Source organism: Rattus rattus, chromosome 7, assembly GCF_011064425.1.
Source record: "Rattus rattus isolate New Zealand chromosome 7, Rrattus_CSIRO_v1, whole genome shotgun sequence".
Taxonomy (NCBI): domain Eukaryota; kingdom Metazoa; phylum Chordata; class Mammalia; order Rodentia; family Muridae; genus Rattus; species Rattus rattus.
Genome location: NC_046160.1, coordinates 101,938,768 through 101,964,786, shown reverse-complemented (window position 1 = coordinate 101,964,786; position 26,019 = coordinate 101,938,768). Strand labels below are relative to the sequence as shown.

Sequence of the window (26,019 nt, the reverse complement as noted above, 5' to 3'; positions counted from 1 at the left end):
CTCACTTTCTCTTTCTGGAAGGGGAAGAGGATGGCCATAAAAATAACTGAACTGACATCAAATATTTAAATTTCAGTCATGGAGGGGAAGGAAATAGTAAGTAAACTGAAAGTGAGTTAAAAATACACTGTAAACAAGGCAGCTTGTGACAAAGGGTTTTTACCCGCCCACCCTCACCCCTACCCCCTGGCTCAGCAGGTAACAGTGTCGTGTCATAGCAATGTGCTGTGTCCTGGATGTCTCCAATAAGAAGAAGTAGGAAAAGTGTCGAGAGGACACTAGACCTCTGACAGAGGAGAACTGAAGTAGCAGACCCAATCATGGGGCCTGCAGAAGCGAAGCTTGGCTCTGTAATCCAGGCAGTACTTGTCACTCCAACTTTCTACCTCAGAAATACACTATTCACAACTCAGTGACCATCCTGAAGTGTAGAGGGTGCAAGGAAGTTCAGAAGCCTATAGTGTGGATCACCTAGAGATCTGCCTGCTAAGGGCAGGCATGGCTCAGACTGAAATCAGTATGCTGTGTAAAGGGGAGAATCAGGAGCACAAGGCCACACTGGAGCTGCTAAAGAAGAGATGGACCAAAGTAGAGCCCTGTGCTTGTGGTCCTCATGCCTTAAAAAGTGGAGATTAAATGAGAATGAAGGGACATGCAAACTCTTAGATTATTTAATCTGTTGCCAGGATGTGGGACAGAAGGAGGTGCAGCTGCACAACACAGCAGAGAGCCAGTCTTGGAGTTCTAGTGACTGAGCCAAAGACAGGAGAGGGGGGAGGGGAGGGGGGAAGGAGAGAGAGAGGGGAGAGAGGGAGAGAGAGAGAGAGGGGAGAGAGAGGAGAGAGAGAGAGAGAGAGAGAGAGAGAGAGAGAGAGAGAGAGAGAGAGAGAGAGAGATCAGGAATATGTTGTTAGAGAGGTATATATTACAGGCCCTCTAATATAGGGAGAGTTCAAAAGGGCAGACCGTACATCAGCTGGCATCAGCAGGTTCTAAGATAGTAGCATGGCTTCAGTTATGTTCTAGTCATGTCCCATAATCTCCTCTGCCTCTGAAGCATGTAAGACTGGGGGTCTTATCTGCTGGCATTTGTGACAGAAAGAAGCCCAGGCTGTGGATTCAGAGAAATAAGTTAAAGAATGTGTAGACTGTAGATATAGGTGAGTCTATATGTAGTGAGAGAAAAGCTGGGGCAAGAGACATCAACAACCTTTGCTCACTAGGAAGCACGATCATGAAAGCAGACTGCTGTATAAGACCGAGGCTCCTTCTCGCGACCATGCTTACATGAAAATGCAAGTTCTCCCGTGGTATCTTAACATTATTCTCCCTCCTCTCCATCTTGCTCTAGCCCTGTCTGTCCACACATATTTTTACCCTCAATCACCCTGTCATAGAGTTAAGAAAACTTGGTTAGGAACAAAAGGGGAAATTGTATGTAGATATAGAGTTGCAGATGGTGTAGCTATCAATATGGCATATATGTAAATCTCTACTTAAAAGCAATAAAATGACATCGCAAATAGCTGTATGGTCCAAAGAGCAGATATGGAAATTTTTATTCTTTCTCTGGATCATAATCATCTCTGTGTCTTGCCATCTCTGTGAATACAACCTCCAGGTAGGCATACCCCTGGCTTCAAGTTGTGTGTGATACAGGCCTACTATAGCTCCACCCTCACATGTCCAGCCAGGACCACACTGGCTTTGCTAAAAGAAGCTGTTTTATTCTTGTGGAGAGCCAAGCCTTGTAGAAGGCTGGCCTAAACTCCAGAGGATGAATCAGACAAAACTAGAATGGCCACTGCACTCCTCTTGTCAGTGGGTTGGTTAGCTGAGGGAAGAGTACACGGTGCTATGTCACTAAAACCTAAAGCAGAAAACCTGGAGATATGGAATACATTCTCTTCCCTATCCAAAATAAATACAGGCCATGTAGCTGTCATAGTGCAATGCCACCATCTCGTATCCATCTTGGGACTATCAACCTGATAAGAAGATATGGGGATGGTAGAGTAAAAATCATTTGGAGACATGTTTAAACATTAGCTATCATCCAAATGTCCACATATTTATACTTTTTCTTCTTAGAAATTATATTACCATTTCCTCATTATTAAGAATGTTTTTAAGTCTTATATTACTTATAGTTGAAAACATGCTGCTATTGAGTTTGAGCCTTTGCACATGGCTTTCTTCCCATCCTGGTCTTCTCTCCTCCTCTGCCTTTCTCCACCAGGATAATCACTATTTATCCTTAGGGCTTCAGAACTAGATCTCAGCACTCACTACCCTCTCCTCCTGTGCTAGCATCTTCCACTCCCCCTCACAGAGCACATTCTGCTGTTCTATCCTGACTGTCCCTAGGCTGTAAGTTCCATGAAGACTGACACATAGCTGATTCCTTATGAACCTTAATCCCACTTTCTGTACAACTTGAATGGTATAGAGACTATTCATAAAATAATCTTTTACCCTTTCCACTACATATAATAGTATTATAAATATTAATTAAATTTGGATTCCCATAAAGTGGGAGATTCATTTAAGAAGAAGAAGAAGAAGAAGAAGAAAAAGTAGAAGAAGAAGAAGAAGAAGAAGAAGAAGAAGAAGAAGAGGAGGAGGAGGAGGAGGAGGAGGAAGAGGAGGAAGAAGAGGAAGAAGAGGAGGAAGAAGAGGAGGAAGAAGAAGAAGAAGAAGAAGAAGAAGACGACGACAATGATGACTCTGACAACTAGAGTTGAAAGAGTCTATAGAAATTATATAATTGATAAATCAGGAATTCCAGGGACAGCCCAGGTCCTGACTCCCTTTCCCCAAACATCTACATCCACATCAGTACCCACCTCCACATCCACCCCTAATCTGTACCTGGGTCTGCATTAGCATTTATATCCATATCTGCATCTACCTCTGAATCTACATTTGCATCTACATCTATGCTTAATCTACATTTTGCATCCATATCTATACATACATATGCATCCATGTGAACAGTTCCATCTATATGTACATACATCTACTTCTGTATCCATATCAATTCTAAGACAAAATAAGGATTGGCAACATTAAAGACCAGACTATGAGTATCTGCTGTTAAATCCCTGCCTAGGATATTGAAGAAGCTGACAGTATTTGAATTAATAAGGCTTTCTCTATGATATCAATAACTGAGAGAATGACAAGGAGATATTATCAGTGTAACAGACCCTGGTGATGGAAAAGTAAAGTCTTAGATCTTTCTTGTTAGATTCTGTCTTCTTGTGTTTAATTACTAATGCTTTTAATTTAATGTATTGAGGCTTTATTACTTTTTGTAGGATGTAAATATACTTAACCAGGACTGCTTCTGAAACCACAGACATTTATATAAAGCCGAGGAGAGCTAACACCACTTGAGCATTCAGGAACTAAGGAGCAGTTATCAGAGTAATACCCTGGCCAGAATAAAAGAGGTGCAGGAACCAGCAAAAGATGGCTTTCAAAAAATGTAGGATGCTATCAAGTCACCATGCCACTTAAAACAATAAGGCCCCAAACTAAGGTTAATACATATGTGTGTAGGTATGTATACACACACACACACACATGGCTATATAACATATATTACACATATAATATATTATGCTACATGTATCATATATATATAACCTTATACATATTTAACATTTTTATAATATTTTTATAAGTAATATATTTAATATAATATATAAAGTTAATACTTATATTTTATTTCTATTTAATATATAATTTATATAAAAAATTATATAAATATGTATATCCTGCTTTGGAGCTAGAGAGAGATCACTTGTCAATTAAAAGTTTTTCCATAGAACCTAGGTTCAATTCCAAGCATCTACATGACAGCTCACAACAGTCCGCCAACTCTGGTTCCGGAAATCTGTACCCTCTTCTGGCCTTCCTAGAACCCTAGTCTCTCACATGGTACACAGACATATGTGTACATGAAACACATAAACATAGACTGGTCCCTATATAACTGCTTTATAGTGTCGTTATATGTTCCTTTAAATAAAAAACTTTTATCTCTGAAGAAATACATTTTCCTTTAGATTTTTTCACCTGCAAAATCCTGATTCTTAAGCCAGAGATTTATCATGGGTTAAAATACTCATGGGTCTCTGCCCTTGGATATAACATTAAGCCAAATTGATCCACCAAAGAAAACCAAATTTATCATTCTTTAACCCATAAATGTGCTTGCTTTTCATATAGCACATTAGCCAGTTGATATCGAGAAATGCTCAGACTTGGCTCTATGTGATTCTAGCTAATTTCACAAATAAAATTTCTCTTTCTATATAAAAATATCTGGATCAGTCGGAATGTTGAAAGTAAAGTGCTATTGGACCAATAGGATGTCTCAATGGTTAAAGGCACTTGCTCTCAAGACCAATGGCCTGAGTTTGACTCCCAAGATTCGTATGATGAGAAGAGCGAACCTTCTCCCACAAGTTGTCCTCTGCCTTCCACACGTATGCCAGATAAATTGATATATTTAATTTTTTAAAATTACAAGACATTTATGTGTGTCTGTAAGTGTGTCCCTGTGGACATACATATGAGTGTGTGCATGTGTGTGTACATGTGCGTGGGCTTGTCACCTCTGTGTGTGTGTGTGTGTGTGTGTGTGTCTGTGTCTGTGTGTCTGTGTGTGTCTGTGTGTGTCTGTGTGTCTGTGTGTGTGTGTGTGTGTGTGAAGTCAATTTTGGGTATCTTACTCAATCACTCTTCACATTGCCTTTTGAGACAGGGTCTCTCACCTAACCTAGTGATTGCTACTTTGGCTAGATTGAGACAGGGTCTCTCACCTAACCTAGTGATTGCTACTTTGGCTAGATTGGCTGGCCAGCAATCCCCAGGGATAGGATCCCTACCCTTCAGATAATAGGCATACATCTTCACTTACAGCCTTTGCATCTGAGTACTAGGGTTTGAACTCAGGTCCTCAAGAAGTCATGGCAAGCACTTTACCCCCTAAACCATCTCCTGAACCCACTCACCACATTAATCAGACTAATTAACAGTATAAAAACCGATGCCACAAATTCAATGCATAGACATGCAAATGTGTCTATGTGTCTGTCTGTGTTTCCAGAGGCACACAAATCGTCAGGAAGATATACATCAGTTTGACAGAGGTCATCGTAGGGTTATTATTTTGTATATGTTTCCCTGGACTTTGAAAATGCTCTATAAGAGATTTATGTAAAATTTCTAATCTAAAAAAAACCCATAATACATATTTTATAAATATATTTTTATTGTGCCGCGGACCCTGAAGGCAACTTCAAATCAGAAATTACAATAATGCTTAGCTCAGGAAAGTATCAAAGGATGAAATGAATTGCTTTTGCTTTCCTGCTGAAAGTTTTGAGGAGCACAACCCTCATTTAGAGGTACAATTTCTATTATGCTTCTTTTTATTTTTTTTTTAAAAGATCACTCTCCATTAACTTCAGGCCACATTGTATAATGCCACTCCACCTACGCAGGGCAACTAAGCACTGTAATGAAGACCTTGCTGTATGTGTAGTCACTAACCCCAAGGGACAGAACCCAAAACAGACCTGCATTGTGCCTGACGCCATTCTACTACATAGGGTCATGGTCCAGATCGGGGCCTTGGTGAATTTCCTTTGAAAAACTCCACTCCACATTTAAGAAACCCTTTCAAGGGAGAAGAGGAAAAGCCATGACCTCATCTGAAATGTAATTTCTTGTGCTCTCTACCTACCACGATGCACTCGAGAATATTGGTGAGAGGTACAATGACAGGAATAGTGGGTGTAATGGCAGGGCAGCCCCAGGGGTTGCAAGGACCATAAGCAAATGGCAACTTCTGCTTTTTTTTTCGGGGACCATTTGGCCACAGACTCAAATTGCTTCATGATGTCACAGGTGATGCTTTCCCTCGGGTAGGATGGCCAAGTAAATGCAGTGAAGCAAGAACACAGGAGCGAGAAAATGATAAGGCTCTTGCAGGAGTGAGAGAAACACTTGAATTCCCAGCAAACCATTTTTTTTTAAAATTTTTACAGGAAACAAATGTTCCCTTTTTCAGTATCTCACATTTACCCAGTTCATGACATCATGTCCAAACTTCACCCCAAACACTCAATAATAACAAAAAGTTTTGTATAGTGCTTGACAAGGAATAAAAAAGGAAAAAAAGGAAATGAAAGTATGATTATTCTGAGTTCAGAATGACCTAAATATTTTCAGCAGATAGGAACTTAAGGGCACCTCTCTTATGCCTCTCCTAGAACCATCTTGCACACCATGTAAAATCAGAGAGGCATTAAAGCCGGTAGAAAAGGAGCAGTTGGAATCTGTCTCCCAATGTAATTGTCCTCAAAAGTGATCAAACAAAACAACCATGATTCCAGAGAACACTGTATACACAAGAAGAACAACCCAGGAAGAAGCTACAGTACAGCTACTATACCATTGTACCTTTTATTCTTAAGCTGATAAGGTGAGCCCCGCAAGGGAGCATGTGGCTATATTATAATAAACTATCACCTAGTAAATTGGCTGTTAAAAGAAAAGACACGCAAAATCAGAGAATATAGGCATTTCTTCCACAGGTTTTTCCTTCTCCTCTCACAGCTACTGATTGAAAAGGAAATAGATGATACCTGTAGAGAGCCCACCCTAGGTTACTGGGGTTTTGAATGGGTTATGAGTGTCATAGGATCCTCTGTGAGCAATCCATTTCAAGCTGGCCCAGGTATTGAGATACTCTAATGGATCCTTGGGGCCACTTGCTAGGCTCCAGAGTAAGGGAGCTTCCCTACTGTGAAACATCTTGACACTGTCCCTAACTCCTCTCTCTCAAAAGCAGACTCTGAAAGATGAAGCTGTGTGTCTAAGAACGTAAGTGAGAAATGCTTTCCCATCAAAGAGCTAATCAGTCAACCACCACCTAAGGAAGAATTTATTCACAATTTGCTAGGCTCCCCATCTATCTCAAAGTCATAGATATCATAAAAGGCACCATAGGGTGGGGGTTAGTAATGATTCAGGAGATGGTAGAAATTTAAGAATAGAAGGCCACCAACCATCCAATAGTTTCTAAGTGTCAATCTATAGAGACATAGTAATGGACCTGGTGCAGGCAAGTGAAACGAGAGATTCTGATTTCTAGAAAATTTTTGATTGTGCCAGGGGAGATTAAGCTACTCATGGAAAGCTCGAAGCTTCAGAAGGCATTCCAGATAGTTTAAATTGCCTTCATGGAAGCCAAACTTTCTTTATACCTGTGAAGTTTATATTAATCACTCTGTCTTATAACTGGGTAATATAAAATGACAACAGAAGAGTTATCAGACACAGGAACCAATGATGGGCTAGTATATTATGTGTAATATAAGCCAGGGGTCTGTGCTTCATAAAGGAAGTGAAGAGGAATGCTTTATAAACATAATGTATTTAGGTAAATGGAAAGAGAAGTGAGAACACTTTTCTTATTCAGGGTTTATATTGCTGCAACAAAACCATGACTAAAAAGAGAGTTGTGGAGGAAAGGGTTTATTCAGCTTATACTTTAATATTGCTGCCCACCACCTAAGGAAGTTAGGAAAGGAACTCAAAACAGCCGGAACCTGGAGGCAGGAACTGATGCACAGAACTTGGAGGGGTGCTGTTTGCTGACTTGCTCCCTGTGGTTTGCTCAGCCTGCTTTTTTTCAAGAAGCCAGAACTGCCAGCAGCATGGCACCACGCACAATGGGCAGAGCCCTCACCCATCCGTCAGTAATTAAGAGAATGCCTTAAAGCCATATCTTATGAAGGCATCTTCTCATTTAGGTTCCCTCTTTCAGAAAACTCTAGCTTGTGCATCAGGTTGATGCAAAATGAGCTCACAACACTTGAGGTAGAGATTGACAACAATTGGGCAATGAAGTTCTGAGTATTTAGTGATGACTAGAGAACCACACTGGGGAGTGACAGAGGACATTGTCCTCTCGGGCAGCATACAAGGCTCATGGTCATCTTAATCTACTACTTTGAGCTAAGTGAATGCCAGTACAATATGTGTGGGAGATAAGAGACTAGATATAAATTTCTTAGAGGGGAAGGCCATTCTCCAAATTTATCTATGTGGGACCATGAAAGGTAGCCTGGTCCCCAGTTTAGCTAGGGCTTGAAACCCCAGAGACCTTGAAGGGATGGTAGGTGTTTTGCCTGTTCCCAGGCCTCAGGCTTCTGTCACTAGCCGCAACCCCCTCCCATAGATTTGTGGCCATCAGTCATGTAAGGACAATGCCCCAAGCCCCTCCACATGTAAAGGACATGACTTGGGATCATGTAGGCTCAAGACAGATCTCCATTTAAATGAGGTACCTAAAGGACTGGAGGCTTAGCCAATGAATTTCCCTTCCCAGAAACTCCCTGAAAAGGGTATTTAATCTCAGGCCCACCCTGAGAAGTGGGATATGGTTTTACTCATCCACTTTCCACCATGACAATAAATGCCTTAAACCCATGGACTGTCTCTTTTCATTGTGACCTACCATGGGGAGCACTGGAGAAGGCCTTTGCCTATAGAGCTGCCATCTAATCTCCCATAGAAGGCCTCTCTACATGCCTAGGCACGGCAGGTACCGAGCTCAAGCCAAGCAGAACCCTGTCAAGTCAAGGACTCTTTCCGGATGGGACCAACTGGACTTCCTCTTCTCCCCTCCAGCCCCAGGCCAGATCCAGGCCACAGCCCCCATTCCATTCTCAGCTCTTCTGCGGCATCCAGTGGTGGCTGGGTGTCCGAGAGCCCGAGAACCAGATGTCCCGGCCTCCTTGCAGGTCTGGGGATCCTGGAGTGGTATCGTGGGGCTTCCCTACAGCCCGCCCGACACCTGCCCGGCGACAGCATGGGGGTAAGTGTAGTCTAAGCTTCCACGTTTTGCCTCCCCAAGTGGCCAGGCCCTGTGGTAGAGCAGATGCAGAACCCCATAACCCTACATATCTACATACATATGGCTGTCTGATATGATACAGCATAGAAAGGTGACCATCAGAAAATACTTCGGGGAATGAGTAGATAGCAAAGTATGCTGTGGTGGGGTGTTAGCAAGGCCTCTGGGTCCTGACTCATGGCTCTGAGTCATGCTCAGCACCCCTGACTATCCTCACTGTCCCCAACTACCCCTTCCTGTTCCTCTCTGCTCAAGTAAAGAACTTTTAAGCACGCACAGTCTTTCCATAGTTTTTTTTTTTTTTCATCATTCCAAAATTCTCTGAAGTGTGCAATGGTGCCATTACCGAAAAGTAGAGCAGGTCTTAAGTTCCTAGAGTAAAGACTTCGTAAGCTCTTTTCTGGATCTTTGCAACCAGGCGATGAGACCCAGTTGACAGACGAGATCCGTAGTAACATGAAATAAGCATTTTGCTGGGACTCTTCATTCATTGAATCCAAGCTTTGTCTAAACTGCGTTAAACCAGAATGTCGGACAGTGTCTCCATCCACTGGCGAAATCTAAGCCAGTTGCATCTAAACTGCATGCTATTCTCCCCTCTGTAGTCTGACCTCAGTGGCCAGACGGTTACCAGTGTTCTTTCTATAACAGACAGCTTTGTCTCCCATGCTGCTTCCACCACACCACGGGGGCTACCTGACAGGACCGCTGTACCACAGCTTCTCCATTTCCCCTTGGAGAAGTTCAGCCTTGAGCAGACATCTTATCCAAAAGAATCCCCACCCCCACCCATCCCGATTAGTTCCTATCACCATCTCAGTCACCCTCTTAACCTGCTTCTGAGAAAGGAACACTGGGGCCGAAAGCATGATGGAACAGAACCCTCTCGGGTGCCTGCCAAGCACTTCTTTATTCTGCAGTTACATTTTCTGAGAGGCTGAGCAAGTTGATGCTCCAAACTGAGTGATCCCATTATGGAAACTTCAAAGGAATAAAGTGAACAGCATGGCTGCTTATAGAAGCCACTATTCAGAAAGTTCAAATAGCCCATCTAGAAGACTGGATAGGACACGTCTGTGCTCTTCGCAGTTGCCCGTATGGGGACATTTTTAAGAGACTTTCAGCATTGAGACGGATGGCCTCTACTTTCCATGTCCCCGTTTCCTCTTGTCGAATTTCTTCCTTCCGGGAGAGATACTACTCAACCAATGGTTGTGCTCCAAGAGAGTTTAAGAAAATCTATTGCCCAGCCTCCTCACTTTAAGAAATTACCAGCAGGAACAATAAAAGTCAAAGGATTCCTATGGCCAGGCCCATGAACTGGGTAATGGCTGGACTGGCTTTGTGTCATCTGTAAGATGATATTTGCATATTTGATGTGTATTGACAGCAACACCAGTTTAGAAGTGAAACTTCCCACCCGCTAAGCACAGGAATTCTAGTGACTTATTTGGGTGGGGAATAGTGAGGAGTAAACACTTAATATTTATTGAGCATCTATAGTGATCTATGTCCTGTTTAGAGCACAGCAGAAACGGCATGACTTCTCCGTCAATCGGGTTAATGAAGAATCAATTTTTTCAAAGCTTTTTAAAAACACAAAGTATGACACCAGTGTTAAATACCAATCTTACTGGGACTGGTACTCACCTAGCCAACTGCGTAATAAGAAAGCAAAAACGTGGACAACCAATAGCATAGCTATAACTACTTCCCAGGGCAGTGTTAGAATGGGTTTTTTTTCAGTAGCCTGTGCAAGTACTCAGGCTCTAAGACTAAACTTTTGGGAACCGGGGGTCGGGGGGAAGCTCAGCTTTTTCTTATAAGTAAACAGTCCCCATGATTGTCAACTTCCTGAACTGAGACTTGATCAAGCCATAGGCCTAAGAAAACCTTGAAGAGATAAACAGCCCACAAAGTCAGCCAATGTCACTGGCAGAAGCTTTCAGAAACTGCCTGTCGTGATTTCTCAAGACAACTGGGCCATCTGGTGTCAGAAAGTTTGTAAAGTCAAGCCTCCTTTCTCTATGCCTTATTCCCAGGACAAACCAACCTTTCCCCAAATGACCCTTGATACAGCATTACCAGACATCTTCTCTCGGGAAAGTAGGTTCAAACCCTGAGGTGCACAACCCTGTTACACGTGCAAATCTAGCACGTGCAAATCCGAGTCTATCAGAGCCTATGTATAACACACATCCATATCAGTAACAAACCAAAATAATCCAGGAAGATACCAGATATTAAAGATTTAGCCCGTGCTATATTCTATAGCAGACACCTTACCTACCACACCTTCTTTAACCCTCATTGTAATACTTTAGAGTAGATATTCTTTGCACAACCATACAGCTGAGAAGCTTAGGGTCAGAGAAAAGCAAGCCAGCCAGCTGATAAGGGCTGAAAACAGAGTCCCAGTCTAAGCCGTCAAACTTCAAGTCATCTGTCCCTGAAAGGTTCTGTGTGCGTGCCATGCTTACTGGTGGGCAGACACACGTGTCATTTTTTAAAAATACATCTCTGAGGCTTATTTTTAAAGTTTTAATTATGTGTTGTGTGTGTGTGTGTGTGTGTGTGTGTGTGTGTGTGTGTGTGTGTGTGTGTGTGTGTGTGTGTGTGTGTGTGTGTGTGTGTGTGTGTGTGTGTGTGTGTGTGTGTGTGTGTGTGTGTGTGTGTAAACTGCCTATGAATACCAGGGAGAGCATCCAGTCCCCAAGGAGCTAGAGTTGGAAGTGGTTGGGAGCTGCTTGAGTGAGTGCTGAGAATCGAACTGCAGTTCTTTTCCAGAATAGCCTGTGCCTTTGGCTAAGCCATCTCTGCCGCCCCAAGTGGCATCTTGTAACAAGCATTAAGGGAAAGGATTTCTGCAGCTCTTTAGCCTGATCAGATACCAAGGTGTTTTCTAAGTGCAAAGCAACAGTGCTCATTGCTTCTGCCTCCTTACCCAAAATGGATGCTCAGACATTGCCCACACTGATTTTCCTGTTGCTGTGATATGAAGTAGGAATATACTGAATTAATCAATCAATCAATATCTGTCAGAACCCATTAAAAGTCTGAATTATAATTTTATTAAAAATACGAATTTTTTCGTTTTAGAAGAAAGGTAACTAGATCTACAGTCACCTAAGCAAAAATTATGATGAGCTAAAAATTATTGTTTATCATTTCTTTCACTTTTGCAAAATATGCTTTAACGGTGCCTACAGATAGTTTGTTCTTCTAAGAAAATGAAAAGATTCCTCTGAAACTGACTTTTGCCAGAATTGTGATAAATTTCAAATCAGTACTTCCCAGTAAAATTGACATCAACGAATACATATTTTCTCTTACATTTAAAAAAATACCACCTTTCCAAGGACCAAAAATGATTCTATTCATCATCTTATTTACTTTATATAATAATGGAGGGTAAGCTGATCCACAGAGGAAGATAAATCTATCAACAGACCCTCCAAACCGGCGCTCCCACCCAAGCACTGTCTGACCCACTCTGCCCTTCCAGATTTCCCCTGAGCAGGTGAAAATTCTAGAACTCCTCTGCAGTGTCCATGCCTTTGTGTATAAATTAATGGGTGACAGTTTTATTCCTGATGACATAAAAAGCCATTGTTTTTAACAATAAGACAGGCCAATCAAGAAGAAGGCATGGTACCTCTCCAGAAAGGAAGAACACAGGAAGTGGGGGACATTTGTTTGTTTATTCACCCATCTGCCTACTTGGAACTTTAGAAGTGGCAGACATGTGCATGGAGATGTTGGCTCTGCCTCTTTACCAGTCTCGCTTTCTTCCTTTCCACAAACTCAGCTTTCTCAACCAGGTTCTGGCCACTGTGCTTTTGCACTAATTAAACCTTTGCCCAACCCACTAAGTTGCAACTTAGAGTCAGTTGGGATTGAGTTTGCCCTTATCTGAAACATCCACAGTATTTTTCCAGTCCCAGATATTGAACCTAAGCCCCTGCGTGCTCTGGGCATGGGTTCTGAGTCAGATGTATTGTTAGCAGCCTGCCTTCAGGTTTTATTTTGAAGGAAGGCCCTCATGAGGCTGCTGGACAGAACTCACAATCATCCTGCATCAACCGCCCCAGCAATGGTGATTACTGGGCTGAATCACCAGGCCTGGTGTAAAACCTTCTTACCAGCAACACTTTGGCTGACCAATGGAATGGAGAATGCTGAGTTTAATACGAATGCATTCCAATCAGATTCAGTCAGGACTCCGGACCCCAAACTATGAAGCAAATTAGCAGAAAAGAGTGAATATAAGCAAGGCTACTGGAGTCCGGCAGAGTTCGGGTCCATGTTTGAAGAGCAGTTTCCCATGTCCCTACCAGCGCAAAAGAATGCCCTATGTGAAGAAGCCAAGTGGGAGGCTTCAGGACTCTGTGTCAGATAGAGAACAGAATCCCACTGAGCCTTGGGCTCTGCCACTTATATTTGCTCTTGGCAAAAGGGGCTGCGACAATCAGGAAAAAAAAAAAAGGAGTCTCCCAGCCTGGGTCAGCTTTTAAAGAGGTAAAGCTTAGAACACTGACCACAAAGACCTGGGAAACAACATGGGGCCTACAAGATGGCTCAGCAGATAAAGGAGCTTGCTGCCAAGCCTGATGAAATGGGTTCGGTTCTTGGAACCCACATGGTAGGAGGTGAGAACTGAAGTTGTCTTCTGGCATCCACATGTTCCATATGTGGCATATGTCCTCCGCCCTCCATATACATTAAATAAATGGATTTTCCAGTTTTTTATTCATTTATTTATCCATTTACTTATTCACTTTACATCCTGATCACAGCCTCCTCTTTCCTCGTCTCCCAGTCCTCCCTTCACATTCATTCCCTCCATTCCCCTCCTTTTCTCCTCAGAGAAAGGGAGGATCCCCCATGGGAACCAACTTGCCCCAGCACATAAAGTTGCAGCAGGACTAAGAGCATTCTCTCCCACTGAGGACAGACAATGCAGTGCAGCTAGGGGAAAGGGATCCAAAAGCAAGCCACAGAGTTAGAGACAGCCCTTAGGCCTAGATGGGGATACCCCAGCTACACAAACATCTTCTCTATAGCAGGATACTTGGGAGCACACTTCAATAGAAACTGTCTAAAACTGACTGTGTTCAGGAATGGGAAATATATCATTCAGGTAAGTGAAATGGCTAAATCCTAAGGTTTCTGGGTGCATTATTAGGAGAGGTGTATGCACCTGTGTGCGTAGTATATGCAGGTAGAGGAACTATGTTGCCACATACAAGGAGAGTATGCACACAACCCAAAACTAAATGGAAGTTCCAAGGTACAAAGCTGATTCCTTGCTTGCCTACCTCCCAGTGATACCTTCTGACTTTGGATAGAAAAGCTATTGCCTATGTAGCTGGTATAGCTCTAGGGGACATGTGTAGAACTTGAACAGTATGAAAGTTGTTGCAGGCCCACCCCCAGGAATGAGGTATTATATTAGGTGCTGTGGAGAGAAGAGGTGCAAAGTTGTGCCTGAGAGTTTCTACCCTGCGATGGTTTTTGTCACTTCTGAATGTACACATCAAAGGGTTTCATAGAAGAGGCAACCACAGGAGCAGTTGCTTCATGCCGTAACTGTGGGCCAGACAGTGCAGAGGATGTGTTCTTTCTACCAGGCAATCTCATTCATTCTTCTCAATAAATGTGTAAACTGGGCTGTGTTCCCTCAAAACCCACTGCTGAAACCCTAACCCTAATGTAATGGTATTTGAAGACATGGCCATTAAAGGGTTAATTGTGGTGACATAGATGGCAACGTTGTGGCCTTTATCCCGTAGGATTAGTCCCTTTTAAGAAGAGCAAAGATCAAGGATCAGTCCCTATATGAGGAGACCACTTGAGGGAACAGTAAAAAGGCTGCCAGGTTTATAAAAAGGAAAAAGAAAAGGCCATCTTCAAATCAAACAGAGATCACCAAAGGAAGGAAAATGACCAAAACCTTGATCTTGGGACTTGGAACAAATGGCTGTAAGAAAATGAATTTATGATGGCTAAGGCACCCAGTCTGTGGCCTTCTGTTTGGGCAGCCCTAGCAGATGCATGCAAAGATGTATGCAGGAAGAGGCACCGAGCTGGACTCCTGAATTTAAATCTTTCCTTCCCTTCTGTTTAATCTTCTTTGTGAGGTTTTAAGATTTTATGAGGTATAATTTACAAATAATATGTAATGTATTTAAAGTGCATGATGCAGTGTTTGTTATATGATCACACCGTACAATGCCTCCAGAAATACATCAAGTATATAATCCCCTCCCACACACACACAGACACACGCAGAGACAGAGACACAGAGACACAGAGAGAGAGACAGACAGAGACAGACAGAGAGACAGAGAATAACTCATAAAGATAGAAACCCCCATTAATAAATCCTGTCTGGGGTACAGAATCACGGGTTAACCCACGAATAAACACTTGCACCTGACATTTACCAGCTGAGAGCAAGGATAGTCAAGTGACTTACACAAGTTCCCACGGTTCTTGGGCATATGCCACAGAATTTTTTAAATATACTCTTACCAACTTTTTTTTAGTTTAGTTTTATTTTTTTTTTTGAGAATTTCATGCAATGTGCTTTGATTAAATGCACCCTCAGTTCTTCCCAGATCTACCCTACCTTTCCTACCTGTTCAACATTGTGTCCTTGTTTTTGGCCCATCAAGTCCTTTTTGTACGGCCTATATGGTCTTGGAGGTGTAGCCTTCCTGTAGAGTGGGGCTGACTTACAAGAGGCTACACTCTTAAAAAAAAATACACAGGTTTAATTAAGGATACAGTCTAGCCAAGTAGAATGAACAGCATTTTGACAAGCATTCTTTACTTTTTAACTTTTTTTAATTTTATTTTTTCTTGGATATTTTATGTATTTACATTTCAAATGTTATCCCCCTCCCCCTCTCCCTGCTTCTATGAGGATGCTCCCTCTCCCACCCACCCACTGCCACCTCAATGCCCTGGCATTCCCCTACATTGGAGAAAAGAGCCTTCACAGGACCCAGGGCTTCTCCTCCTATTGATGCTGGACAATGCCATCTTCTGCTACATATGCAACTAGAGCCATGGGTCCCTCCATGTGTACTCATTGGTTGGTGGTTTAGTCCCTGGGGACTCTGGTGAAGTCTGGTTGGTTGATATTGTTGTTCTTCCTATGGGGTTGCAAACCCCTTCAGCTCGTTTAGTCCTTTCTCTAACTCCTCCATTGGGGTCTCCTTGTTCAGTCTGTTGACTGTGAGTATCCTCATCTGTACTGAAAAGCTGACTCTCTATCTGGAATCACTGTCAGATGCCTATAGCCCCTTGGGTAGGAGTGGGACTTTGTGCCCACTTTCCCTCTTCGTGCTGGGATTTAGTCTGGTTTAAGCTTGCAAGGATCTTGTGCTATACATCATTACTATTATCTGTTCATATGTGCAGCTGCCCTGCTGTGTTCAGAAGATAGTATTTCCTTATAACCACCCATCACCTCTGGATCTTAACCTCTTTCCATCCACTTTTCTATAACAAACTCTGAGCTTTAGAATGAGTGCTGTGATATAGACGTCCCATCGAAAGCCGAGAATTCTGAAGTCATTTACTCTCTGCATCTTCTCCTGTTGTGACCCATTGTGTTAATCAACATCTATTGCAAACAGAAGCTCTCTGTGGAGGGTTGAGACATACACTAATATATGGCTATAATAAAACATCATTTACAGTCTATTTAATCCGGTGTCCATATAGTAGATCCAAGGCCCATGGCCTATCTAGCAACAGGTTCTTGCCCTGGTAGTAGTAGTTCCAGGTCCAGGTTTCACTATGTGGATCCATATTTAAATACAATCAGAATGCTATTGGCTACCCCCATGATATTCAGACCACCACTGTACCAGTGGACACATCTTGCCAGGCCAGACATCATTATAGGTGACAGGATTCAGCTGGGTAAAGCTGGCAGTTACCTTTGTCCTCCAGAAATGTGCATAGTATCTCCAGCAGTAAAAAAGCCAGCCCACGGGGATGATGCCTGGTTTCTCCATGTTCCGTGCTCAAGTATTTGGAGACGTTAGAAATAGGTGTTTCTGTCAAGTTCTAGAGAACAACAAATGGCATTGAACATAGCCTAAAATGTTTGCAAGTCTATAGAGCCTTACTGGCCAACAGCTCTAAGAAGAGGTAATTCCTGGATCTGGAATTTTTATTCTTTATTCTGTGGTACCTGTGGTGTCTAGTAGGGCATTGCTTCCCTGTTACAGGCTCTGTGTAATCTCTTTCTGTGTATGCATACAAAGACACACACACACACACACACACACACACACACACACACACACTTCTATACTAATAGGTTTCCATGTTATTGTTTTGAAATGTCTTTAGTCTTCTGTATCCCTCCCCAGATTCAGTCCTCCAACCTGCCCTCCCACTCCAACCCAATTTAACCCTTCCTGTTCTATTATTCTCCGAAAGTTTATTTTAACAGAACAGCATGTCCTATCTTAGACACAGCCAAAGTTCAAGTTGATCTAATGACCAAAAGAACTCAGAGAAAAATCACCCTGTTTCTGGACATTATTTTCATCCTCTTTTCATGATGAAGCTCTCATGAGGATGGGTAAGAGCAGATGCCTTCAGTACCATTCAACCACTGGAAGGGATGGGGCACCATGTTCCCAGCAGATTTTCTAAAACAAAATAAATGCTCGTTTCCTTCCGCATTTTGCAATAGAAACGTTTAGTGATACAAAATTTTCCCCATTCATATTCAGCTGCCTGTACTTCATTACCGTCTGCAGATGCTTCCAGCCTCGGATCACACCAACTCTTTGTCACCCATGCCCTCCTGCCATTGAGCCTGAAGGTAATCATAAAGGGGGGGGTGAACATTTCCCTTGGCTGAGAGACTCCCTCACCCCCACACCTATCAGCCACCAAACTGAAGTCTGTCACCTCTTCCTGTCTGAAGCAGTCTTGCATCTGTTTCTCCCCCTTCCTTCTGTCCCTGTGCTTGTTCAGAACTCAGGCAGGCACTTCCAGCCTAGGCCATTGCCACAGCAGTAGTTTGGTCTATCTTCTTTGTTTGGATTCATTCTGTGCGGCCACCAGGATACCACCATCGCTGTGGTCTCAGTGTGTGTGTGTGTGTGTGTGTGTGTGTGTGTGTGTGTGTGTGTGTATGTGTGTGTGTGTGTGTGTTCTCAGGCTGACCTCAAATTCACAACCTTTATGCATCCACTTTACAAATGAAGTCAGACACTTGGTTTTATCCATCTTCTGCTTAGAGACTCTCAGTGGTTATCCATATTGCCCAACAAATTCCTCTGCCTTGCCATGGATCTCTCTCTCTCTCTCTCTCTCTCTCTCTCTCTCTCTCTCTCTCTCTCTCTCTCTTCCTCTCCCTCCTCCCCTCTCCTCCCTCTCCTCTCCCTCTCCTTCTCCGTCTCCCTCCCCTCCCCTCCCTTCTCTCTCCCTCTTCCTACACTAGCCCTGTGTCCTCAGCATCAAATTACCCAACAAATTCTTCTCTATCAAGTTACCCAAGAGACCTCTCACCATCCAATTACCCATCAGACCCAAAAGATGCTGCACATTACTTCTTTTAGGGATTGCACCAATGATTCCCCTGTTCTTTAGTGACGTCCTGTCCTTCATTAAAGCCCCCATTGACTCTCTAAAGGCAAATACTTCACACATACTTCCTCTTCTCAATCAGCAAGCAGCTCACAAGAAGCAAATGCCTTCTGCAATGCCCTAGGAAAATGGTGAGTGGACAAGGTGGATGTGATCTTCTGGTTAAGTCATGTGCTAGCTAGCTCAGGAAGGAAATAAATACATAATAATACAACTAACCTAGCAACCAGAAATATGATAAGGACCCAGAGCATTTATCAAGATAAGATAGGAAGAGGGTTATTAGATAATCCTTTTTAGAAGAAAAAGTAAGGAGCAGAGCCTGGAAGCATAACTTTTCCCTTGCTTCTTGAGCCGGGGAGACATGGGGTATAGCGATATCAAGGAAAGTAGATGCAGAATTGAGAAATTAAAAACAGAAAGAAGTCACCTGTTAGGATGGCATATACTTGGAAACTGCTCAAAGCACTTCTGCAAGCACAAGAAGACAGGTGATGTGAAATGGACTGTCTGTCCAGTCACAGATCTGGATAAACCAATGGATGGTTCAGCTAACAGATAAATAGGAGTCACCTAACTAGCAGAAATGACAGATACTTCATTTGTACTTATCAAGAACTGCTGGGGCCCCTAAGCCACACTGAAGCCCTGAGGCATGCTCTTTCAACCGTTCTGTGTACTCACAGTATACAGTCCCCACCCCAGCCTCATACAAATATGTTATGCACACACACAACAAACAGTATTTGTGTAAATGTGAACAGAAAGCAAAGTAGGTGGTAACAGGCTCTGGGAATTCAGATGGTATAAATGAACTGTTGTTAACCTCTGACCCTTCCTCACCCCCTGCCCTGACTCCTAATCACAGACAACTCCCAGACTTATAGCTGCGATGCAACCAAGGCCAGTGTTACCTGAATTTAAAGAACCCTGGAAACACCTCTGATGCCTACAGGAAAGCCACTGGCCTTTTCTTCTTTACTCTTCCTAAGACTATGTTGGTTTTAACTCAGTGCCAGGTCTTTCTTCCTATAGCTACTATAGAGCCTACATCGAGGAATAGCAGTAAAGTCACAGGACCTGGGTCTGCCCCTGAAAGAACTGTAAGATTCATGTTGAAAATAAAACCTGGGCTTCCTTCACTCATTTCTGAAAGGAACAGGGATGAAGGAGGAGTCTCCAAGTGAAGGACACAGATCTGGGGGTCCTTGGTACGTGTGTGTGTGTGTGTGTGTGTGTGTGTGTGTGTGTGTGTGTGTGTGTGTGTTTGGTGTATATTCTTCAAAGTTTGGCTGGAACGTAATGACAGACTAAGTCACAAGCAAAAGGGGACCATGGAGATTAATAGGATGGGTGACTATATGAACTTTCTAAATGTGATGCAAAGTTACTGATGGAATTTAAATCAACCACAGTGCCTTTGTCCTCTAATCTTAAGGTGAGCTGCATGGTATCCAGTTCAGACTCACCAGATATGTAGGTCCCCATCTCCCATCTGGACTCTCGGTATGGAGCTGAGACATCTGCATTTTTAGCATTTCAGGTAATGCTGTTGATGAAAGCCATTACCTGTGGCAATGTGTACACCCATAAGGCAGAACACAGAAAAGAGTCTCCTCCCACAAAAGCACACAACACATTTTATAGCTGTTATTATTTCACTCGGGGTGAAATTCGGTTGACTTTGACCAAATACGTCTTTATTCCAACCAACAAGAAGAGCAAAACCAGTGCTTATTTGCTGACTCCCATTAATACTATTGCCTGTAATAACTCTCATTCCTATGAATAACATTGCTGGAAATCGCCTACATATAAAATGGACGTGATTCAGTAGAAGGGTGACTTTGACATTGGTAGCAGGTTTATCGCCAATTCTTAAGTTTGACAACTAAGTATCTTTGAATAAGAACTCTGAGGGGATAGGGCAGGGGTTCTCAACCTATGGGTTGAGCCCCCTTTGGAGGGTGAAAGAACCCTTTCATGGAGGTTGCTTAAGACTGTCAGAAAGTGCAGATATTTACATTACAATTCATCACTGTAGCAAAATTATAGTTATGAAGTAGCAATGAAAGTGATTTTATGATTGAGAGTCATGGATTAAAGGGTCACAGCATTAGGAAGGTTGAGAACCACTGGGCTAGGACAATGAATCAGTTAGTAAAACTTGGTCACACAAGCATAAGGACGTGAGTTTAGATTCATAACACCCACATAAAAGCCTAGCATGACAATGTGTGCCTTTGATTCAAGGGTAGCATGAGCAGAGACGCACTTAGTCCTGGATCTCATTGACCAACCGGCCTAATTGATGAGTTTTAAGTCAGTGACAAAATCTGCCTCAAAACATAAGGTTGAGAATGATTGAAGCAGATGGACCATTGTTGACTTCTAGTCTCCATATGCATGCACGCATGTGCATATACCCAAACACATATTCACACACAAACTCATGTGCATACACAGAGAGGGGGAGGAGGGGGAGGGAGGGAGAGAGAGAGAGAGAGGAGAGAGAGAGAGAGAGCTCTGGATCTCAGTGCATGAGATGCACCAGCCTGTGCTTGCCTACCTTTGCTTATGCAACAGGAATGCTGCCCGAAATGGACACGAGTCTGATAAACCACTGTTCTTCCTGGTAATCGCACAGGCCCAGAAGAGGCTATGTGACTAGCTGCAGCCCGCCTCTACTATTTGAAGCCTGTGAAATCAACGTTTGCTGTGCTAGTCATAGTCACAAATACCATGCTGTCTAATGTCAAAATCTGAAAGACTAACATCCCAAAGTCCAGCATCCCTAAAAATCATACACTTAAAAATCATCCTCCATAATTAAAATACTGAGTGCCAAAAATCCCCAAAACAAAACAAAATTTAAGATGCAAAAGTAACAAAATGTTTGAATGGTGTGAAGGAGATGGGTGTGTTTTCTATTGTAAACAAGACAGACGCAAGGTTGTTCAATTGTGTGATTGCTCAATTGCTTCTACACCAATGGTCCTCAACCCTCCTAACGCTGCAGCCTCTTACTTCAGTTCCTCATGTTGTAGTGACCCCCAGCCATAAAATTATTTTTGTTGCTACTTTATAACTGTGATTTTGCTAGTGTTTGAATCACAATGTAAATATCAGAGTTTCCAATGATCTTAGGCAACCTTATGAAAGGGACTTTGAATCAGAGAAAGAACTGGAAGAGCTTGAAGGGGCCTGAGACCCCATATGTACAACAATGCCAAGCAACCAGAGCTTCCAGGACTAAGCCACTACCTAAAGACTATACATGGACTGACCCTGGACTCTTCCTCATAGGTAGCAATGAATATCCTAGTAAGAGCACCAGTGGAAGGGGAAGCCCTGGGTCCTGCTAATACTGAACCCCAGTGAACTAGACTGTGGGGGAGGGCAGCAATGGGGGAGGGTTGGGAGGGGAACACCCATAAGGAAGGGAAGGGGGGGAGGGGGATGTTTGCCCGGAAGCCGGGAAAGGGAATAACACTCGAAATGTAAATAAGAAATACTCAAGTTAATAAAAAAAAAAAAAAGAAAGGGACTTCACTCTCCCCAAAGGAGTCACAATCCACTGTTTGAGAACCACTGCTCTACATCTTCCCGGATATTCTTGCTTCAAAATTCCCTTTATGGGAAAATTAAATACAAACCCATGCCAGGTGTAGTTGCAACCACTTTCAATCCCAGCACTCATGAGACCAATCAGGCACAACTCAGTGAGTCAGAGGGCTAGTCTGGTCTACATAGTGAGTTCCAGAAAAGACAAGGCTATATAGTAAAAACCTGACTGGAAAAAAAAGCCAAAAACAAAAAAGAAAAAAGAAAAGAGAGGGGTTTAGGAGGGAGGAGAGAAGAGAAGAGAAGAGAAGAGAAGAGAAGAGAAGAGAAGAGAAGAGAAGAGAAGAGAAGAGAAGAGAAGAGAAGAGAAGAGAAGAGACCCATAAACTCAGGATTGTTTCTGAACCAAAGACAAGGAAGGAGAGTCCCCGTGTTCAGAACAGTCAATAGTGACCTATGCTTGGTTAGTGACTTCACTGTCAAAAACCACAGACTTCGTACATTTACCACTAAACTAGCAGAAAAACAAGGAGTGCACATTTCACTTGGGCTAACAGATGCCATTCTCCAAACTTTCTCTATTGATTTTACTAAGTACATTCAGTCCATGCCCCTGTTGGATCAGAAAACTCAAGAAGGTCTCTGGTTTTTATTATATTTATGGCTGGAGGAAGCCAAGCACTTGGTAAATTTTTTTTGGAAATTTGGAGTGACTTTGCAGAAGAAAACAGATTTCAGCTGAATTCTCCAAACCACAATGACAGGTTTGGGACCAAGGCTTTCAAGGATGACATTTCTAGGTGTTATCAACGAAGCATCCCCCCCCCAACTCAGCCCAATGCATTGGGTAAAAAGAGTCAAACAAGCATGTGGATTGTGGCACAATAGAGGGATGACAGAAACGTTGGTTGGAAAATATATCTTCCAGCTGATAGCATTCCAGAAGCTTCTGTGGAATTAAAGCAGCATTTGTCTGAGGAAGAGAGCAAAAGTACTGACTGGTTGCAAAGTAATTACATGCACAGTGGGATTGAGAAGACACTTACACAATGGTGTTACCATCCAATCACTGGCATTGTTTCTGGAAAATCTGGGGCCCATATATGAGTGCATGCAGAATGATTTCCCATGTACCCAAAATAACATCAAAGCACAGTACAGACTATGGAGACGTTTGATAGGAAATGCTTGCAGTATACCAAGTTGCAGAAGAATTTCAAAACAGCCTCGCCATGAAATGAAGACGAGACTCTGAACACACTCTCCAAGAAAAGCCACGTTAGACAAAGAATGTCTAGTTTTAAAAGGCAAGGCTTCAAGACACGTGGGCATAGACATCACCCAGCTCTTGTTACCTACCTCCATATAAATGCTTCTAAACATTTCCATTGGGTGATGGTAAACTTCATTGTCTCTGGACCTAGAATCACCTGATAGCAATGAGACAGACTTCTGGATATATCTGTCTCAGAGAGGATTAAATGAGGGAGAAATATGGGTGACATGGTCACCGAGGCCTGGGGCCCTGGGCAGAATAAAGTGGGGAGAAGAGAGACCCCAGAGTGCCAGCATCCTCCTTGTGTTTCCTGGCTTATCATGATGGAAACTGAGGTCCACCATGCCTTCCTAGCCACAGTGCAATAAACCATCCGAACTGGTGGACAAAATAAATCTTTCTCCTTGTATCATCTCTGTTGAATATTTTTATCACCATAATGCGAAAGTCTGGGGTGTTTCCTCACTAGTTTAAATTGACAGCATCATTTTTTTTACCACTCACCTTGCCATGAGTTTCCTCTTTGCATCTTTCCCAGTACTGGATGTATAGATTGTGTAAAGCATCTTAGGAATTTCTAATTAGCTCTTTTTTTGCTTTTTTTGAAAAATTGACTCTGCAAAAGTACACTCTCTCGCAAGGTTAATTTTGGAAGCATTGTGTGTATTCATAAACATGTTGAGATTTTTCTCAATAAGTGAAAAGATGTCATTTTTATATATTCAGGAAAAAGTTTCTGAAGATCTTAGCACTTTGAACAACCGTACATGGGGTAGTGATGCAAATGGTTTTTGACTCATCTAAACTATCTTCAGTCATGGTATTTCAGATAACCATGGCTATAAAACTGCATGCACACAGTTACCAGCCACTGTGCTATCCACTAATGAATCTTACTTTTGATCCATTTGTTTACTTGAAAACATTCATCCAGTTAATATATATAACTGGTATAGATATATCAGTTAAAAGCTAGTATATCTAACTTGTATATCTGTGCAGCCATCAATTATATACCTGCATTTTATCCTTGTAAGAGTATCCATTGCACATTTTATTGTGATGTGGTCTCTGAAATATTCAATTACATCTTTGTTCCTCAACCCTCTTTTAAACATGTAAGTAAATAACCAAAAGAATTTTCCTTTCAAGATTTTAGTGTGTGTGTGTGTGTGTGTGTGTGTGTGTGTGTGTGTGTGTGTGTGTGCATACATGTACCACAGCACATGTATGGAGGTCAGAGAACGAATTTCAGGAGTCAGTTCTGTCATTCTACTGTGGGTTCTGGGATTGAATTCATGTCATCAGACTTGCATAGCAAGAACCTTTACTTATTGGGCCCTCCTCTGTCACTGGGACATCACAGTTAGGGGAACAGAATCCATAGGCAGTCAAGGAATTCAGGGATAGCCCCAGTCTAGTTGTTGGGGACCCAAATTCCACATGAAGTGCAAGCTGCATCTGCTACATATGTGCAGGAGCCCTAGGTTGGTCCTTCAGTCTCTGAGAGGCCCTAAGGGTCCATGCTCTTTGACTCTGTCGGTCTTCTGTGGAGTCTCTATCTTCTTCAGGTCCCTCTATACTTCTCCTGACTCTTTCATAAGATTCCCCAAGCTCTAGCTAATGTTTGGCTGTGGGTGAGCCTATGCATCTGTTTTGGTCAGCTGTTGTGTGGAGCCTTCCAGAGGACAGTTATGCTAGGATCATGTTTGCAATCCTAACAGAGTACCATTAATAATCAGGGATTGGTCCTTGCCCATGGGATGAGCCTCAATTTGGGCCAGCCATTGCTTGCCCATTCCTTCCATCTTTGCTCTATCTTTGGCCTTATACATCTTGTACATAATTTAGGTCAAAGTTTTTGTGAGTGGGTTGGTGTCCTCATCCTTACACTGGGTACGCTGCCTGGTCACTTCAGGATCCATATCCCCAACTGCTAGGAGTGTCAGATAGAGTCACCCGCATAGCGCTCTGGGGCCTTCCCCTGCCCCCAACCCTGTTCCCAGGTCTCTGTATATCCTAGAGATGTTTGGCCCTCTCCCTCCACCACTGATTTCTGTTTTCTCTCCCCTGCTCTTCCTATACCAGATCATCCCCCCTGCTCTCCTCCCCTTCTACTCTCCCATCCAGCTCCCTCCATCCACCTCCACTATCTATTTTATTCCCCCTTCTGAGAAAGATTCAACCAGCCTCCCTTGGCCCCTCCTTGTTGTTTGGAGTCTTTGGGTCTGATGATTGAGGATTGTAGCGTAGTAATCTTGTACTTTATGACTAATATCAAATTATAAGTGAATACATATTACGTATGTCCTCCTGAGTCTGGGATACCTCACTCAGGGTGATATTTCCTAGACTTTTTTTGCTTGTTTTGGTTTTCTAAAATTTTTCTAGTTTTTTTTTTAAAGAATAATATTCAGGAAATTTTGAGACTTTTCAGACTTTAGGAACTCTGATCTTTTCAGATTTCAACATTCGTGGTTATGGCATTTCATAATTGTGGCTCTTAAGACTGTAGCCCAAATCCCTCTGCCATTGGGTCTTCTGATGTCCCTGAGCCTTCTCATTCCTAGAGACCTGTCTGTAAAATGAATGATGAAGATGCCTGTAAGACAGGCACCTC

At 42.7% G+C, this 26,019-nt stretch overlaps 1 protein-coding gene across 1 annotated transcript in view; it reads left to right on the top strand.

The window, feature by feature from the left end:
* Positions 1 to 26,019, top strand: part of LOC116906170 (WW domain-binding protein 11-like) — a 106,825-nt gene that overhangs the window by 14,975 nt on the left and 65,831 nt on the right. The window contains exon 2 of the mRNA XM_032909147.1: positions 8,713 to 8,899. Within this exon, the coding sequence (XP_032765038.1) occupies positions 8,713 to 8,899 (187 nt within the window). The remainder of the gene's footprint in view (positions 1 to 8,712; positions 8,900 to 26,019) is intronic.